The 19379-nt window shown below is 48.1% G+C and overlaps 1 protein-coding gene across 2 annotated transcripts in view; it reads left to right on the forward strand.

The window, feature by feature from the left end:
• The first annotated feature begins 1121 nt into the window (after positions 1 to 1121).
• Positions 1122 to 19379, forward strand: part of KREMEN1 (kringle containing transmembrane protein 1) — a 59587-nt gene continuing 41329 nt past the window's right edge. For both annotated transcript variants that reach the window (XM_037153310.2, XM_037153311.2), the window contains exons 1-2: positions 1122 to 1324; positions 17658 to 17820. In XM_037153310.2, coding sequence (XP_037009205.2) covers positions 1228 to 1324; positions 17658 to 17820 — 260 coding nt within the window. In that variant the 5' untranslated portion in view covers positions 1122 to 1227. The remainder of the gene's footprint in view (positions 1325 to 17657; positions 17821 to 19379) is intronic.

A 19379-nucleotide genomic window follows, 5' to 3' on the forward strand; every position in this document is an offset into this window, starting at 1 on the left:
TCCGGGACCAGGGACTTGAAAGGGCCCGGCGCGCCGCCCAGACCTGCCTCTCGGGGCGTCACCGCGGCGCTTTCGGCGGGAGCCCAAGGAAAATCTCCTCTGCCTGGGGGAGTGGGGAAGAGGGAGGCCCACCGCAGACCCCGAATGCAGCTGGGGAAACGGGGGGGGGGGGGGGGGAGCGGGAAGGGCAAAGGCCTCTCATAGGGGGGCCGAGAGTTAAAGGAAGCCTGCGCTCTCTGAAAGCATCATGACCCCATCCACTTCTGGACTGTCTCTATGTGAGGCGCTTTATTTGCTTCCATGTCACCTGATATTGTGAAGACCCTTTATGATTCCGGTTCTGCAGATGACTGAGGCTCAGACAGAGTAGGAAACTTGCTCCAGTTGACAAAGGATGTGCGACAGGATTCGGAACCGGGCTCGGTGTGCTGCCTCTGTGGCTGTAAGAATTGGGATGGAGAAAGGAACTCAACACTTTCCAAGCTCCTACTGAGTGCGTAAAAGTTTCCATACACTGCTTCGTTTAGCAGCACGGCTTTGGGAGTAGCTGCTGTCAAACGCCCCCATTTAACAGATGAGGACATTGAAATAAGGGAGCTGTTTTCTCTTTAAACGTGCTCAAGGCCTTAACAGGTGACCCAGGGGGATATGAACCAAGACAGGCTCACTCCAGATCACCCTTCAACCACCACGATGAGCCACGCGGTTTTCAAACTGCTGTCCTGATTATTATCCCTGCGGTTGAGCCCGCGCTTGGGTCACGACCCGAGTGAGGGTGGAGCAGGGGGTCACTAGGCGCCAAGCCGCCTCCACCTCGGGCCTAACCCTCCCTTGGGGACTCGAAGGCGGGGTCCCAAACTCCCCGCCCCTCACCTGCTGGCCCCGCCCTCGGATAGGACCAATAAAATGCTCCGCGGGGGGCGGGCTCAGGTGAGGAGGGGGGATGTGGGCGGGGCCAGGCGCGTGAGTGGCAGGCGCGGCGCGCGGGTGGGGTCGAGCGGGCGCGCGCAGTAGGCTCCGCCTCTCCGGCCTCGTTGGGCGGCGGGGAGGCCCCGGGGCGGCCCGAGCGGCGGCGGCGGCGCTGGGAGGGCGGGCCGGGGCGGGGCGGCCGGGCGGCCGGGGCGGGGCCACGTCCCAGCCCCGCGTCCCGCTCCGATGGCCGCCCCCGGCTCCCTGCGCTGCCCCCTCTCCCCCGGGCCGCGCCCCGGGGCCCCGCACTGACGGCCCATGGCGCCGCCCGCCGCCCGCCTCGCCCTGCTCTCCGCCGCGGCGCTCACGCTGGCGGTCCGGCCCGCACCCAGCCCCGGTCTCGGCCCCCGACCCGGTGAGTGAGTGACCCCCGACGCCGGCCCAGTGCAGAGCGGGCCCGCGGGGCCCGCCGGGGGGTCCCCATCACCTCGCCACCGCCTTCCGGGACTCCTTCCCCAAGTCCCTCGGCGACGCCCCCTCGGGCCGGGCCCGTTCCGCGCCCCAGGACTCGGGGCTCCGCACAGGCCCCTCGGCGACTCCCCTGGCCGGGTTGGTGCCCACCTGCCTCGGCACCTGGGAGCCCTTCTCTGCTCAGAACCTCCCGAGCCCCCTTCGCCGGACGCCCCCGGGGCCGGCACATCTCGGTGTCGGGACTCCGGGTCCCTGCTCAAGTCTCTGAGCGCCTCCCCGGGGCAGGGATGCCCCTTCCGCTTCTGCACCTCCTGGGGTCGCGTCCTTAGGCCCCTCAGCGAAGCTCCCCGGTCCGGGCGCTCCCCCACCCCGCCTCGAGACGGCGCACCCCCTCCGCGAGCCCCACAGCGACGCCCCCGCGCCCCCTCCACCGCGGGGACCCCGGCGCCTCCTCGCCCAGGACGGCTGCGGAAGGCAGAGGAGCGGGCGCCCAGCCCCGCTGGCCCCACGCCGTAACTTCTGCCTGGCGAGGAAACGAGTTGACTTGCTCGCTCGGCAGAAGGCAGGTCCGGGTCCCGGGACGACCCGCTGTGCTCAGCTGGACCGCCCTCGCCCTACCTCTCGGGGCCGCTCTGAACTGCCCCTAGACTGGGTGCCGGCCCTGCTCGGAGAGAGGAAGGGATGAAGGCCGGAGTGATGGGGAACTTCTCCGCTACAGAGCTTCGGGTGCTTGTCCTGAGGGTGCGCACTGAGGCTGCGATACAGAGCCCCGTTCCCCGGGGAGCCCCGCCCTTTGAATAGGGTCTCCTGCTCCCAAGGCCAAGGCCAAAGCCAAGGCCAGGTCTTCCCGAGTAGGAGCCCTGGACCAGGATGGAAGCTGGGACTTTGCTTAGCTTCCATACACATCCTTCCTAGCAGCAGAACACTCCAGGTTCAAGACCAGGCAAAGAAGGCGTTGTCTGGCCCAGTTGTATTTCTTTGCAGGTCGTTTGGGTGTTGAGAATTGGGCTTTAGTGGAAAAGGAGGCAAGAGTTCATTGCTGTTTTGCCTGAGTATGAAGACCAACCTGTGGGTTCTCCACCCAAAGTCGCAAGCTGTGATGTCGAAAAGACAGGATTTTGCTGCTGAAAGAGAACTCAGAGTTGTGTTGTTTACTTACTGGCTTGAATCAGTGAGAAAGATAGGACTTGGTGTTGTCACTTACAGTGTTACTTCAGGCCATGCCTCCAGCTCTCTGAGCCTCACTTTCCTCCTCTGTAAAGGGGAGATGATGATAATTCCCTTGCAGGGTGTTGTGAAGATTTAATGATACACTGCAGGTACACACCCACACACAGAAGTCAGTCGATAAACATTTTAATAATACTTTTTATAGCGCTTCACAGTTCACCAAGTACTAGATACCTTATTTGCCCTGCGAATGCTCTGAACTTCCAGTCTGATTAATCCCTGTAAAAGGCAGAGCTTGGCTTTTGTTCAGTAGAAGGGGCTGGGGGGGGGGGGGCAGGGGGCGGGGGTGTCTCCAAGTACTTTAAATCTTTGGCGTAGGAAGTGGTTTCTGAGTGATTGGTGGTAGCCTTCTAGGGGACCTCTACAAAAACTTCTACACAAGTTTGATCACTTCTACTGTTTGCCGTATGTGAGGGATGAAGGAGGAACTTTCTGAGAGCCAGGATATGTCAACATAACTGTAACCTAGTAACCCCTTAGCACCACTTTGCCATCTGTGTGGTCAGGATTTAATGTCCTCTAAGGAGAGAGAGGTGCCGGTGGAAACGAACGGGTTCCCTTCTGCACAGGGCAGCGCAATAGCTCTGAAAAGTGTTCAGTGAGGCAACACTATGCTTCCACTTGTTGGAAGGTGGCATCCTTTCCCCAGGCACCTTTGCTTTGCTAGGAAGGGCCAAATGCAGGAACCCTAACATAGCTTGAACCTCAGATGTTGTGCGCTTCTATTTGGGGGTCTGAGGTGGGGACAAATAAATAACCATTGTGAAAGGGTACATGATAAATGGCCCCAAATCCCAATTCATTGAGCCTCGTCAGCTCCTTTTTTCCTATTATCCTGGTAAATCAGTGCTTTTCTGACTTTTCCTCTTTAGTTCCGGAAAGCAATTTTAAGAAGATATCATATGGTCTTAAACATCACAGCCCATCTAGAGTCTACCCACTAGTTTTTAAAATCCTGTCCAATTAGAAAAAAAAAGTTTTATTCCGAGGATATGCCAAAGTTGCCATTTTATATTTTTTGATACTATAATTTTCTCTAAAATTTTGTGGATGGAAAAAATTATTTCAGTACTTACATTCTGTACAATTTTGTAATATTTAAATTACTGGTGGTTTGCAATTTTGAATGCTGACTTTATAAAAACTGTTAGCTCACTCCCCGTCAATGCTACTTCTAATTACAGTGTGTAGCCATCCCCAAAGGCTCTCCCTTCTCCTCTCCATTCTTCCTTTAAGATTCTCTTCTTCCTTCACAACTGATAGGAGGAAGGTAGAGATTAATGGTGGAGGCTTGACTCCCTTTCCAGGCAGGAAAGCAGCCAGGGCCATGGATGGGGCTGATGGGTTTTTCAAAATGAGCTGCCGTCTGGAATTTATTGACCTGCAGGGAGAACCAAGAGGCGGGAAGAAGAGAAAAGCCTGGGTAGACTTGGGCTGTTTGAGTTTCCTGTCAAAGGCAAACCACCTGCTTGGATGTTTCATGACATTTGGCTGTCAGGTGCACAGAAACAGGGGTTCTCAACTCTGGTTACGTATGCCGTAAACAGCGCTTTATGGTTGGTGCTCATTCTCCTCTAACTCCTCATCCAGATAGAATTCATCCCCTTTGCCAACAGTGTATCTGGCCATAAAACCTATCCGTTCCGTTAACAGCACGAGAGCTTCATACTGTATAGAGAGCCCTGTCCTTCTTGGGGACTTCATTAATGTTCATCGGATTACCTGTATGCAGCATAGGGGCTGAGAGGAGTAAAGTGACTGACGTGCATGCCAGCCGCTTTTATGCTTTGACTATTTTAAGAAATGCAAAGCTGTCAAAACTCACCTGGTATCAAAGAAGCCTGGTCTTTATGTAAAAATTGGGTTTGGCGCCTAGACAAAGCTGTTTAATTTTGAGATATACAGTGAGGCCTTTTATAGATCTTAATGCAAAAAGTAGTTCCATTTAGTCTCAGTACAAATAGACAGCAAATTGGTGCACTTGATATAGGTATTGGTAAATGTGTATGATTTAGCCTAGTTGGATCAATAGCAGTTAATAATGAAGAAAAAATATATTGCTTTAAATAGTTTCATAATACAGATTAGAGGTTCTTGGTGATGGGCAATGTATCGACTTTAGTCTTGGATTTTGGGACCTATAATCCCATCTGAGGCTCTAGGCCAGGTGTTGGCAAATATTTTCATAAAGGGCCAAACTAAATAATTTGGGTTTGGGGAGCTGCACACCGGCTCTGATGCAGTGACTCAAGTCCCACTTTGCAGGGCGGAACAGCCCTGCACAGAATGGAAATGCACCGGCACGGCTGTGTTCTAATAAAACTTGGCGGACACTGAAATTTGAATTTCATGTCATTTTTAGGTCACACAAATTGTTCTTTTGATTGTTTTCAACCATTTGAAGGTTTAAAAACCATCCTTAACTTGAAAAATAACTAAATAAAATTTTTTTAAAATTTAAAAATAAAATAAAATGGACAAGAAAATACCAACAGAAACAAATTTCCTCCTCAACAATTCAATGCTATATTGTTTACTGATAGTAAAAATGGAACACAACTTTGGCCAGGGACGTTTTTCATACTTACTAATTAAAAACAACTATACCCCCCCCCCCCCCCCAAAAAAAAAACCATCCTTAGCTCACGGGCTATACAAAAACAGGCCCTGGGCCAGGTTCAGCCCCCAGGCTGTGCTTTGCCAAGTCCTGCGGTAGGTCCCTACGTATTGATCTTTTCACTGGTCTGGAAAGGTGACAGGGAGGTTTGACTTTGGTGAATGAATGAACCTTTTACTGTTAACCGACTTTAAAAGACATCTGGGAGAAATAATTAAAATGGTAAATTTTACGTTATGTGTAATTTACCAAAAATTTTTTCTAAAGATACACGTTGGGCAGAGGAAGTTCATGTGCATGTATGTGGGCCTTTAAAAAGACCTTTAAAAATGCTTTAAAAAGAAATTCAGTATGGCTCAGTGTTCACTACGTGAAGAAAATAGTGCCTGCCTTGGAACCGGCCTACGGTTCGTTCAGCTATGCAGATGTTGTGGGAACAAGCCGCTGAGAGGTCTGTTTCCCAGAGAAAAGGCCTAGGAGCAGGTGGCAGCAGCCCTGAGACTTAGAAAAGCAGCCAGGAAAAAAAGGAAGAAGAAAACAAACTTCGGTGACTTTCCTAAACAGTTGAATCTTATTTCCATGGTTCTATTGTCATTTTTAAAGTTCCCCTTAAAAAACAACAGTGTGCTTAGCCCAGCTGACTATTTTGTTTTAATTAAAACATTTTTGAAAAAACAGCATGAAACATTCAAACATACCAACTTGATTGTGTTTGTACTGTAGAACAGTTAATACAAAACACTTGAGAGAGGGCGGAAGTTTGGGTGTGTAGCTTTTTCTTTTCTGCGTCTCTGCCTCCTGAATAAGGACAGCAGAGGAGGAAGTGTATGTCTCCCTTGGGAAACTACCTGGACAGGTTTAGAAGTGAGATTTCCTCAAGGCCCTGTTCCTGGCTGTCTCACTCTGCAGGCCCCGAGAACAGTGCTTGACATTCCTTCCGTATTCTGTTAGACCTCGAGACTCCAGCTGGAACGTGGAAGTAGGAGTTTAGGAGGAAAAGCCTGTTTCTCTCTCTCTCTCTCTCTCTCTCTCTCTCTCTCTCTCTCTCTCTCTCTCTCTGTTGTCTTCAATGTCGTCGTATCAAGATAGCAGGACTTCTCCAGACCTCACCTCTGAGATATTGTCCTGGATTGGGACTGAAAGGGGAAAGGAGGGAGGCCATTGTAAAAATGCCATGAGGGTATTCATACTACTCAAAGATAGCCACTCCAGAGAAACTTGCCTTCTCCTCCTCTGAGGAAGTGTCCACCTCTGCCCTGCTTTTTTTTTTTTAAAATTATTGATTTTAGATAGAAGAAGGGAGAGTGAGAGCGAGAGCGAGAGAGATTGATTTGTTGTTCCATTTATTTGTGCATTCATCGGTTGATTCTTGTATGTGCCCTGACTGGGCATCAAACTCACAATCTTAGCATATCAATACAATGCTCTATCCAACTGAGCTACCCAGCCAGGGTTTCCCCCACCGCTTTTAATCTTCTTTCTAGGTAAACATCTCCCTAGCCTGAACTTGCACCAGTTTGAAGAAGAATAAAGTTGAGTGATAGGAAGCACCTAGCAGGCCAAAGATTTTAGGCCACCTCACACACAAGGTTCCCTCTCCCCCACCCAGTGATGACAGGACCCACTCAGGGCTGCCCTTCTGCAGGGCCCAGTGTCTGCTTTCTTTTGCCACTGGGTTAATCCCTGACAAAGCATTAAACTTTTATTGTTCAATTTACCACAAGGGCGGGGCCTCGCTTCCAGTGGGCTGCAGAGGCTGCAGCCGCTTCCAAACTCGAGTGTCACAGCACATTAGCGACTTCAGGTTTTGAGGGCTGGATTTCTTTCAGTTTGGTCAGATTCTTGGTTAGAACCAGAACATTATACTCATACTCAAAGTCTGAAAGCTAGCAAATGGTAAAAACAACATAGGCAACTTTTAAGGATGATTCAGAATGGTTGCTGCATCAGCATATAGGACTCTGCATGGTTTCCTCCCGAACACATGTTAGACGGCTGCCCGTGTTCCTTGGTGTCCTGACATTGGATGAGAGTATGGCGACTAAGTAGTTCTCCCCTAGAATAGTAGGGTTTGCTAACCAATGCCATCACAGTATGTAAATTACTTGCTGCTGCTCAATCTATAAAAATTCATCTTCAAAGAAGATTATCGGGCTGGTAAAAATATTTTTAATAATGACCACAGAAGCCATATTTGTTTTTCTTTGATGTTCTTCCGAAGACCCTTCTGGTTTTAATCAGATTGTTCCCACATAAAATACAGTGGAAATCTACAATAATAAAATCCCTATTCCTATTTCTGTGGGGAAATAAACAGGATGGGGACTGTCCTTTTAAGGGGCTTTCCCCTTCCCTTTCCCCAGACTCAAAGCCTCTATTACTGGTGGGTGTTTTGGCATCAGTTAAGGGCCTTCAATCCTTCCCTCCCTCCATGTTTTGCTCTTTCATTAAAGTGTTTCTGTTGTCTAATTATATCCTTTCAATCAAATTAGAGACTGCAGCATCTGGTGAGGGCCGTAACTGCTGCCATCTGCACCTCGTATATACAGGCCTTTTCAGCTGAGAATCGCTCGACTTCCAAATGGCAGGAAGAGATTTGGAAAAAGTTTAGTTGGAGGGGAGGTTAAGTTAAAAGGAGCGTCTTCAAAGGCCGGGTGCGACGCCCTGCGTGCTGTGATCGTCAGCTTGGCTCACCGAAGAGCCTTCTCGGGCGCTTCTGGCAGCCAAAGGGTTTCTGATGGTCTTAGCCGAAGTGCCTAGGCCTTCTCATCCTTGCCAGGGGCTTGGAGGGACCTGAGGCAAGTTGAAAATCTCTCCCTTGAGAAGAATCGTTTGTTATCTGACCGCTGGTAAATGGATATGACACTCTCTGTTTACTTGACCATTGCTTCTAATTAAGTGGTTTCAACTAGAGGAGATTTTGTTCCCAGGGGACATTTGGCAATATCTGGAGACATTTTTGGTGGTCACAACTCGGGGTAGGGTGGGGTGTGCTACTGGCATCTAGCCCGTAGAGGCCAGAGATACTGCCGAACATCCTGGAATGCACAGGACAGCCCCACGGCAGAGAATCGTCCTGCCCAAATGTCAGTAGTGCCGAGGTTGAGAAACCGGGTCCCGATTGTATTGTTCCTCTGTCCTTCCCTTCCCTGTGTCCCAAGAGTAGGCAACTCTGATCAGTATCATTTTTTCACTCAAGAAAGTGATTCTTCATTATCTGTATTAAAGCTCATTAAGCATTTTTGTAAACAGTGTTTCAGGAATCTTGATGGAATCGGGAGATGTGTGATTCACTGTCTCAACTAAGATTGCCAGATTAAATACAGGATACTCAGTTAAATTTGAATTTCAGATAAACGGTGAATCATTTTTTTGTATAAGTCTGTCTCATGCAATGAATACTTAAATATCTTAAAAAATGATTCTTTGTTTATCTAAAATTCAGATTGAACTGGGCATCCTGTATTTTCATTTGCGAAATCTGGCAGCCTTTGTCTACATCCATGAAACATTACGTGAAACTTTAAACTTTTGTCTGTCAGATCAAACTGTTGGCCACCGCTGCCCTCATTGCTCTGGGCGGCTAGAGATGACCGCATTGCTTGTTCTTGCTTACGGGTCACAGCTACCACTGAGTCCTTCCTTCGGCTCCAGACCGACTCCCTGGTCAGCACTTGGAAACACGCCACTGAAGTCATTTTTATCTTGAGACCAACTAACAAGTGCTTATCAAATGCCTACTACGTGCCCAATATCTCTGATTAGGAGAGATCCCTGTGCCATTTCATAGAAGATTACAACTCTGTTGCTTCAGGTTTTACTTTAAAGACACAGGTAAGCTTTGTACCTGGCAGTCAGCTCCCCACCCAAGAACTCTTGTATTATGTGGCCATCTCATACCAACCAAGGGCAGCTGAACAGCTCAGACAGAGGCTGGCTTCCACGGGGCGTTGGCTGCCCTCCAGCACACCATTATTGGAGAAATCTACCCATCGAAGTTTAAAAATAGAGCACAGACAATACTGATAGAACTTGCCGAGAAGCTGGATTATGTCAGTTTATTTGATCTCCTTTTAGACTGATGGAGAGCTTCAGATGGTGTGCAATAGGGTTGCTCCGGAGATGGTGAAGCCAAGTGTAGATTTGAGCCACGTACCTCCTGCTTAAAGCAAACTCGGAATATAAAAATGTATGTTCATTGCAAAGGTGTTGCTTGTTCCCTATTACAAGTGGCTTCACCATAGGCTTTTTTTTTTTAATAGAAGATTCCCCTGGTTTAAATAGCAAGTATTTTACTTTTCAAATACTTGATTTACATAAACTTCCCTAGGTAAGTCATGATTACTAGCCTAGAGACATAAATTGGTAAGGAAAACAGGGCACTCTGAATATGTCTGTAATGTTTTTTTTTTATCCTCCAAGCTCCCCATACACCTGCTTCCCTCATTAAACAAACATTTGCCAGCCAGGCATGTTCTGTGTGGTCTGTAGTTGTTAAGGGTGCAAAGATGAGAGAGTTGCTCAAGAAACTAATCAAGAAACTCGCAGGCTAGTGGAAGCAGGGCCAGATTCTTCTTCAGCAATTACAGTTCAAGGTCATCAAGTCTCGTAAGAGCTGTGGCAGCAGGCACTTGGGGCTAGTTTTCGAGCCCCTGGTTTCTATGCGTACAGTGCTAACTATTCTAGATCTTGTGCTTTCAAATAGTTGTCTAGTTTTTTGGGGTTTTTTTTTGGTTTGTTTCCTTTAGGGTTGACTTACAATGCACTAAGTTACTGTCTATCAGAGCACTGGGCTCCAGCTTTTTTTCTTAAGACATTTTATTTATTTATTTTTAGAGAGAGGAGAAGGGAAGGAGAAAGCGTGGGAGAGAAACATCATTGTGTGGTTGCCTCTCATGTGTCCCCAGCCATGTGCCCTGACTGGGAATGGAACCAGCAACCCTTTGCTTCACAGGCCCGTGCTCAATCCACTGAGCTACACCAGCCAGGGCTGGAGTTTCTCTACATTAGAGAAACATGTAGAATTAGAGAATTTGAAGCCTGGATGGGATGTCAGTCCTTTGTAGTCATGTCACTTCAGACTTTTGAACCTCAGGTCTATTTCCTTAGAATCTTGAAATCAGAGTGAAAAGACAGTGAGACCGTGTGGTTCAAATCCCCTCATTTCACAGGTGAAGAAACTGAGGCCCAAAGTGTCCAGATGATTTCCTGAAACTGCACAGTGTACGCTACTTAACGGGGGTCATGTCCTCTTCATTTGAGTGATTCTCAGTGCATTATGTGTGTAGAATTCGCCTCCCCAGCATCTCGAAGTGGTCCTCTCTCTAGTCTAGACCTGATAACCTCCCTAAAATAATTAGGTCTCCGGATCTAGTCAAACCCCTTTGTGTCGGAGATAAACACAAGTTGCAAAAGGATGTGCTGTGCACCGAGGCAGCAGAGTGGCCAAGCCAGAGCTCTCGCTCCCGCTCATCAGTGCTCTTCCCGCCCAGTGCTCTTCCACCCTGAGAGAGGCGGTGATGCTCAGCCCTGCAGTCAGGCAGCCCTGTTAGTGTGAGTCCAGGCCCCCTCCACTGCTTAATAACCTCTGTCCCTTTACCAGGAACTAGTGGCCACCTCTCTAGTTCAGTATGTGCCATTTATAAACGTTAAATGATTTCCCATTACATCAACAGATAGACTGACTTTGAGAACTGTAATGTGGCAAATACGTTGGGAAATATTTGTAGGTCTTCTGCATGCTGTGCCTGTACATTAATTGAAATCTTCAAATAATTTTACATACAGCATGTCTGTGAGATCCTACGGGATTTGAAGTATAGATATTAAAGTTTAGAATATATATATGCCATTAGTCAATTGGTCTTTTCTTTATACCCAGCCCTTCTAAATCCCAAGCAGAATAAACAATAATAGTTTTATGATAAAAAAAAAAAACTCCAGCTAGTTTTTATTAACCATGAAGGAGTTTGAGCTTTAACCCAAATGGGGTCTTTGCTCTTAGATCTCACTACCAGGGGGAGTCAGGCCTTGTGCACAGTAGCAGGAGGTACAGAAAACAGTCTGCACAAAACCATTTGCTTGTGATTCTCAACTGAGGATTTGTGTCCCCTGCTGTGATTCTACTTACCTCAGAATTTTAATAGAATTAGCACCCCCAATATTTAAAATAAATGCCATCTGCCATACTTTGAAAGATTTTGGTGGGGCAGTGAGGGGGGAGAATTTCCCACTTGGAAAGGTAGAATTAATCTTCTGAGTGTTTTTTTTTTAAATTTTTATTTTTTTAATAGATTATGCTGTTACAGTTGTTCTATTCCCCCCTTCATTCCCCTCCACCCTACGCCCCCATCCCCACCATTACCCCCCTTTAGTTTATGACCATGGGTCTCCAGTCCTTTAGATTCTATATTTCCCATGCTATTCTTGCCCCCCCATCTATTTTCTTTCTACTGTCTATGCTACTTATTTTCTGTACCTTCTCCCCCCATCTCCTCCTCCCACTCCCCTGTTGCTAACCCTCCTTGAGATCTTCATTTCTATGTCTCCACTCCTGATCTAGCTGTCCTTTTAGTTTGCTTTCGTTTTAGGTGTGGTTGTTAATAACTGTGAGTTTGTTGTCCTTTCACTGTTCATGTTTCTTTAACTTCTTTTTCTTAGATAAGTCCCTTTAACATTTCATATAATAAGGGCTTGGTGATGATGAACTCCTTGAATTTGATCTTATCTGAGAAGCACTTTATCTGTCCTTCCATTCTAAATGAAAACTTTGCTGGATAGAGCAATCTTGGTTGTAGGTCTTTGGATTTCATGACTTGGAATACCTCTTTCCAGCCCCTTCTTGCCTGGAAGGTCTCTTTTGAGAAATGAGCTGACAGTCTGATAGGGACTCCTTTGTAGGTGACTGTCCCCTTAGCTCTTGCTGCTTCTAGGATTCTCTCCTTCATTTTAATTTTGGCTAATGTAATGATGATGTGCCTTGGTGTGTTCCTTCTTGGGTCCAACTTCTTTGGGACTCTCTGAGCTTCCTGGATTTCCTGGAAGTCTATTTCCTTTGCCAAATTGGGGAAATTCTCCTTTATTATTTGTGCAAATAAGTTTTCCACTGGTGGCTGTGCCTTTTCCCCTTTCTGGTACCCCTATAATTCGGATATTGGAGCGTTTAAAGATGTCCTGGAGGTTCCTAAGACTCTCCTCATTTCTTTGAATTCTTGCTTCTTGACTCTTTTGTGTTTGGCCATTATTTGCTTTCTTCTGGTCCACTCCATTGATTTGAGTCCCAGTTTCCTTTTCATCGCTATTGGTTTCCTGTGCAGTTCCATTCATTTCAATTAGTTTCGCCTTCATATGTTTCTCTAATTTGTGGCTATAATCAACCAGTTCTGTGAGGATCCTGATGACCAGTGTTTTAAACTGTGCGTCTGAGAGTTTTGCTATTTCTTCATCGCTTAGGTCTATGGGCTCAGGGATTTTGAGAATTTGCGCCATTTTTGGTCTGTTCTGGCCCTTTAAGTGTGAGAAGCGGCGCCTTGGACTCCCAGGTCGCTGGGTTGTGACGCTGTATGTGGGGGCGTGGTCAGAGCGGGGAAATGGCGGCGCCCTCTACTGCCGCTAGCCTCGGGGACACCGGGCCCCGGTCCAACCGCCCACTCCCTCGCCTGTCCGTTCTCCCACAAATAGGCGACCCCAGTCAACACGCAGCACCGCTTCCCCGCTGTCTCCTCCGCGCTCGCTCGCCTGGTCACTCACTCAGTCGCTCACTAGGTCCAACCCTGCGCCTGGATTCCGCGTCTGGATTCCGCGCCTGAGCCCGTCTGACCGAGTCCTCCTGTGCAATCCCGCTCCACCAGCCACTGGTTTAGCCCCTTACCGGTCAGGCTGCAGAATTTGTTGTTAACGGACTTCCGAAAAGTTCAATTTTCCGTGTTCTGGCTGTGTTTTGTGTTGCTAATATTTAGTTGTCCCTAAACTTGGTTGTGTGAGAAGGCACGGCACATCCACCTATACCTCCATCTTGGCGGAAGTCCTCTTCTAAGTGTTTTGATGCCAGCCTTGGACGTTTTTAGCAGGGAAATTTTCTACTGTATTGGTAAGTTTCTGCCAGGCTTATATTGAACTGTTTTCATTCAATCCCCAAAACAAAAGGTTTGGAGTTCTTTGGTGGACAGGTGAGGTCGAACAGAGATGAATTCTGTGCAGTCATTGGGACCTAGCTGGAGAAGATGGGGAGGAAAGAAAAGTTCCTCAGTTTTCACAGTATAGTATTCCTTCCTTTTCAAAACACCTTCCCCCTTGACTTTCAAGACCCACGTACTCGCTCACCTTTCCTTACCTCCCCAGCTGTACTTCCCTGTGATCATGGCCAGGCCCGCCTCTTTCCAAGCCTGGGATGTTGGAGGGCCCCGGGGCTCAGGCCCGGACGTCTTCTCTCTGCACACACAGCTGTCCTGTTCTCTCCACGCGGAAGTGCTGCCACCACCTCATTTCTAGCTCTAACCTCAGCCTCACGCCTCAATTCCAGGCTGATAATGTCCTGCTTACTCTATATCTCCATCCAGTTTTCGGAAAGGTGTCTCAAACTTAACCGATCCAAACCAAACCCTTGGTTCTAGCCCAAGATAGTGCACCCCACTTGTGTCCTCCCCACTGCAGTAAATGGTGTCACCACTCAACCCAGTGGCTCAGCCCCAAACCCCTGCTGTTGAACCTGACTCCTCTTTCTCTGAGGCCCTGTATTCAACCCCAAGCTTCAGAATACACCCAGAATCCAGGCACTTCCCACCACTCCAGCGACCACCCTGGCCCAGATTCCTCTTCTAGCCTGTCTTCTGCAGAAACCACTCGCCCTACCCGGTCTCCCTGCTGAGTTCTTGACTCTCGACTCTCTTCATCCACCCAGCAGCTAGACAGTTCCATTAATCAGTAAGTCAGATCGTGTCATTTCTCTGCTCCAAACCCTCCAGTGGCTTCCTCTCACGTTTAGAACAAGAGCCAAAGTCTAATTTGCATAACAGCCCTCAAGATCTTACTTGTCCTGGCCTTGCCGCCTCCTCTTCATTCCCCACCCACCCTTCCCCACCACCTGCCCTGCTTCAGTCAGATCGGAGGAGGTGTCTCCAGTTCTCCAGGCCTGCCAGGCACATTCCTGCTCGCAGGGGGTTCCCACCTCACTTTAGTGGTCTGCTCCCTCCCTTTGTCCTCTGCTCAAACGTCTCCTTTTCTCCAAGACTTTCCTGACCCATCCCATCTAACAGAAAACCCACACCAACTGATCTCCAGCCCCTTCATTTTTCCTTATAACCCTTCTCACTGCGTTAATTTTGACTAGCTTATTATGAGCATGTCTGCCATTAGCATGTAGTGTCCACTGCTGCAGTGTCCACTGCTGCAGTGTCCACCGCCGCAGACCCGGTGCTTTGAACAGCGCCTAGTAAGTATTGACTGTATATTTGTTGAATGGACTGAGGAATAATACCCTGGAGATTATATCTATTGCCCCTGCTCATTTGCTTCCACTTAATGCATAAATATACAGCTGGCCATGTGGTATTTTACTTTTTATTGGTTTAAGCCACTCCTTGCCTATCTAGCCAAAGCTTATGTCAGTTTCATAGCAGCAGAAAATCAGGAAGTCGGGATTCTCATTACCTAGCACCACACCCTAGTGTTCTGATGAAATCAAGATGCACGCATAACTTTCATCTAGACGACTCGAGTTTGTTTTTCTCGCACTTTTTCACAACTGACATGCCCTGGGCAAGTCTGCTAAAAAAATAATCATAAAATCTCGTCCATTTCCTCAGTTTCCCTAGTGTGAGGTAAGGAGAACAAGGTCGAGTCTGGGAGAAGCTGAGTGAAGCAGACAAGCCTGCCCGTGTCTGTCCCCTCTCCAGATGCCACCTCACCCCCTCGCACGAGGACCGGCACAGGTGTGGGTGGCTGCCACGTCCTTCTGTGTCACAAATCAGGTTGTCTGAGCCTCTGGGGACATGGACCCCACCACCCTGCAGGCTGCCATCTGCTGCAAAGACCGGCATTTCTAGCTTCTGGAACACTCCTTAGCCACTCACAGGAGAAAAAAGATGTACTAACACATAGCAATTAAAATTCCAGTAATTGCTAACAATTGGCTTGATGTTCTTAGAATTATCTAATCTGGTGGTTCCCGAGCCTGATTAGTTAACAGAATCAGCTGGGCAGCTTTATAGAAATACAGTTTCCCCGGTCCCTCTCTAACCCTGCCATCAGGAAAGGGCTCTAGCGTGGTGTGCACACCCACACACTCAGTCTCTCTCCCCACCTCTCTCCCTCTCTCTAGCAAGTAACATATAATCCTACGAAGCAGACAAAGTAAGGGCAGAAGATGGGAGTGGAGGTGTTGGGGAAGGTTTATCCCAGGAGGTAATGTGTGGTGTGCCATGGCAAGTGTTGGGGGAATCACACTTCGGGCAGGACGTCATGTGGAGTGTGGACAGAGTTAAAAGGGGCCCAGTGTGGCTGGAGCACAGCAAGTGACTAGGGGAAGAGCGTGGGGGGAGGGCTGGGGCCACATCCCGGAAGCATTGCAGACAAGGTGGAAGGGTTGGAGTTTTGTTCCCAGTGCTCACGTCTTCCAGAGGACAGGTCACAGAAGTAGAAAAGTGGAAACTGTGAGACCTGAACAAGGCTGTACTGTCTTCGGATGGTGAAGGGGACTGAGGTGGTGGCGCCCAGGCCAGAGAGGAGAGGGTGGCTTCAGGGTATGTATTTTAAGAAAGTGGCCAGGGTTTGCCGGTGAGTGGGAAGCGGGTGAGGGAGATGGGGAAAACAGGGACGATGGGAGGGGGTCTACCAGAGGCCGTGCAGGGTGTGTGAGCACCCCCGCTGCCCATCTGTAAAATGGCAGCGTCAAGGGACCTCCTCACTGGCTCAGCCGTGAGTTGGTGTCTGTAAAGCACTTAGAACGGAGCCTGGCACGCGGTAAAACGCTCCGTAAGCATTAGTGGTGATGTGGATGGTGGTGATTCATTCAAGGTCACACAGCTGGTCAGCAGCAGGTCCAGGATGCAAAGCCAGGGCTTAGTCTCTTGGTTCAGTGTGTTTCGTGCTACACTGAGCTGCCTCCTTCAATTACCTTTGAACTTTTTTATATCTGCAGACTCTTGGTAGAGGGTTTGGTTGCCATGGTACATGAAGTGTCACACATCATAACATATGAATGTCCCACCAAATACTAGAGTGTTCTGTGCAGCCTGGAATTCCAGATTATTTTGGCTGTCCATAAAACCATGCTATTCCAGTCAAAACACAGGGCCCAGCTAGTGGGAGAAAAGGGGTACAGGAAGGGGATACATGGCCTGTGGATAGATTTCTAAATATTTAAAAAAGCATCTTGTAGAATATAGATGTGTTTGCAGTGTGCTCGCGCCTAGGCTGGAGTGGTCACGTGTGCCGCCACGGGGCCCTCTGTGCCGGAAGCTGTGGGTCAGTGCACGCCCAGGGAAGGGAACAAGTAAAGCTCTAAATGTTAGTGTAACTCCCCCAGATTGTCAGGTTCCTAGTGATACATCTTAAAGAAGTGTTTGAAGTACTCCTATCTGTCAGTTTCAACTAAGCTAATTTTTAAAAATTGCTCTTTGTACTGTGCCTTTCTCATGAACCTCTGTGAATTTAATGCATGCAATATGTGGGGGGAAATCCTATCAGCCTCAGTTCCCATCCCCCCAAAGTCTGAGAAGAAGATTTTAGAAGCACATCGTTGCACCTCTATTAGTTCATTGTACAAAATGTATCTGAGGCCACGTTCAGGGAGGAATTTCAGAAACAGGTGAGAGGAAATGCCAACCCGGCCTTTCCTCCCTGCTGTTGACTGTTATGTTGCCCCTCTATCTCCATCAGCGTGGGGAGAACTGTTCTTCATTACCAGGGAATGTGAGTCATTCCCAGACTTGTGTGATTGGGATTCCAAAGCATTGCTGTATCCGATGGTCTTATTAAATCCAAGTGTCATTGCAGCCTTTCAGACTGTAGGGGAGAGCTCAGTTACAGCTGGTGCCCTGGTTCTGGTTACCACACAGAGACCCTGGTGAAGCACTGACCCCCTTGAGCACCCAGAACTCCTCATGGATGGCTGTTACCAACTGTTCCCAGATTTGGGGGCACACTTCATGGGCTTCAATACATTTCTGTGCCCTGTTTATATCTTAGCTGGGATCTGTATACTTTAAGGGCAGACATTCTAGTGGATATAGACAAACTAATGCCAAGACTAGCCCAGCATTTGGAGGGTGTCTCGATTCAGCCCTAGCAGTGTTAATGTTCCTGTGTCTAGGATCTAGCAAGACGCTATCCATTTCCAGCCTGGTCCAAACAAAACAAACATCAACCAGAGAGGGAGGAGACCACAGATGTTGCCAGAAAATTAGTTTGCACTGTCTTTTCTTTCTCCTAGAATGTTTCACAGCCAATGGTGCAGATTATAGGGGAACGCAGAACTGGACGGCGCTGCAAGGCGGGAAGCCATGCCTGTTCTGGAACGAGACTTTTCAGCACCCGTACAACACTCTGAAATACCCCAACGGGGAGGGGGGCCTGGGCGAGCACAACTACTGCAGGTAAGACAGGGCCGCACAGTGCTTTAAAAAACAAATCTCTGGTCTCCTCTTTCAGCCTTTTCCAGCCTTGCTCACAAAAAGGGAAAGTGTTTTGCCTCCTTTTGGCCAACTCAGAAGGCCTTTCTTGTTCCTGTTTTTTAAAATCTGTCCCTCACACCTCATGTGCACAGACAGCCACATGTACAGGCCACCACGCTTCTCCACTTGGGTTGCTTTCACACTGGGTTCAGAGCTCTGCTTTCCTGTCTGGCCACCCGCATGTCTCTTTGAGGGGGGTTTTCCCAGTTGGCCCTGCCACCGGCGGGACCATCACAGACAGCAAAGCTTCTTAAGCTGCTGCAAATGTGGCGGTCAAGCTAAAGCACCATCTGTGGCCCAAACGTCCCTCTGCTTCTGGGCAAAAAAAGCTGCCCTGCATTAACCCACTTTCCGCCAGCCCAGGACACCCTCTCTCCGGCCGCAGTGGCAGCCTTCAGCTTTGTGCTTTTCCCTCCTTTCTGTAGACTGAGGTGTTGCTCTGCTCTTCACCTGTCTGACTCCTGCAGGGACCCTTAACCTGAGACCTACGGTGCTTCAATGAGCACTTGCAATTTTCTGGGGAGATTAGCCATGACCTTGATCAGATTCTCAGTTATTAGCGATCCAAAACAAGCAAAAAAAAAAAAAAAAAAGTACTGGTCTGTAGGGATCAGAGCAAAAATTCCAAGCACTTTTGGTTACAGCTTTGTTTTAGCTATTTATACCCAAGGTCCTGGTAATGTGACTCATGGTTCAGCAATGTGTTGAATTTAACTGTTATTCAGACAGGTGCAAGGGCAGGCTCTTGAGCCCCTGGGACAAGGAAGAATGATCCCTAAGCTACGCTTTGAGCCACACGTGGTGTCCCTGGTTCTACCAATATGTTGGAAATTCAGCCCGGCGTGTCAACCCAGCTCAGCCAACACATTGATACCTGCATTGCATAGGCTACACTGTTTACCTTTCGCCCTCTCTGGTACTTTCGTTGACACTTGAGGGCCCTGTGGTTGTCTTGACATCGCCAGGCCTGCGATCTGTGTTTGTGATTCCTGAGCACTCAGCTCTTCCCTCTGTTTTTTTTCTCCTGTGGCATTCTTTTTTAGTTTGTTACTATAAAAGTATTAAAAGCTTTTCCAAAAAATTTTTCAGAAACTACAGATATGTATTGTGTAAAGTCCCACATTTTACCTCTTTCCCTGCAAACCCCCCCCACCAAGCCCCACTTCCCAGAGGTAACAATTTGTATATATGCTACTCCATGTTTTGCTGTTTTCTGTATTTTATTGTTCAGGTTACACACGCTCATTAAGTAATTCTTTTATAATTTATTTTCAAAACTATACATTCATTAAAATTTTTTGCACAATTAAAATTTTAACCCCAATTCCTTTCTCATCTATTTCCTTCCCCTTGCTTTTCTATTCATAGAAATAGTTAGGTTGGAAAGAGTATTTAGGAAACCAGTGTTTGTTTGTTTTTGTTGTTTTTACGTAGTTATTTACATTCTTGTTTTAAAGTGTCTCTTGCTTTCTACCAAACAA

Source organism: Artibeus jamaicensis, unplaced genomic scaffold, assembly GCF_021234435.1.
Source record: "Artibeus jamaicensis isolate MK-2021 breed Jamaican fruit bat unplaced genomic scaffold, CSHL_Jam_final contig_525, whole genome shotgun sequence".
NCBI lineage: Eukaryota > Metazoa > Chordata > Mammalia > Chiroptera > Phyllostomidae > Artibeus > Artibeus jamaicensis.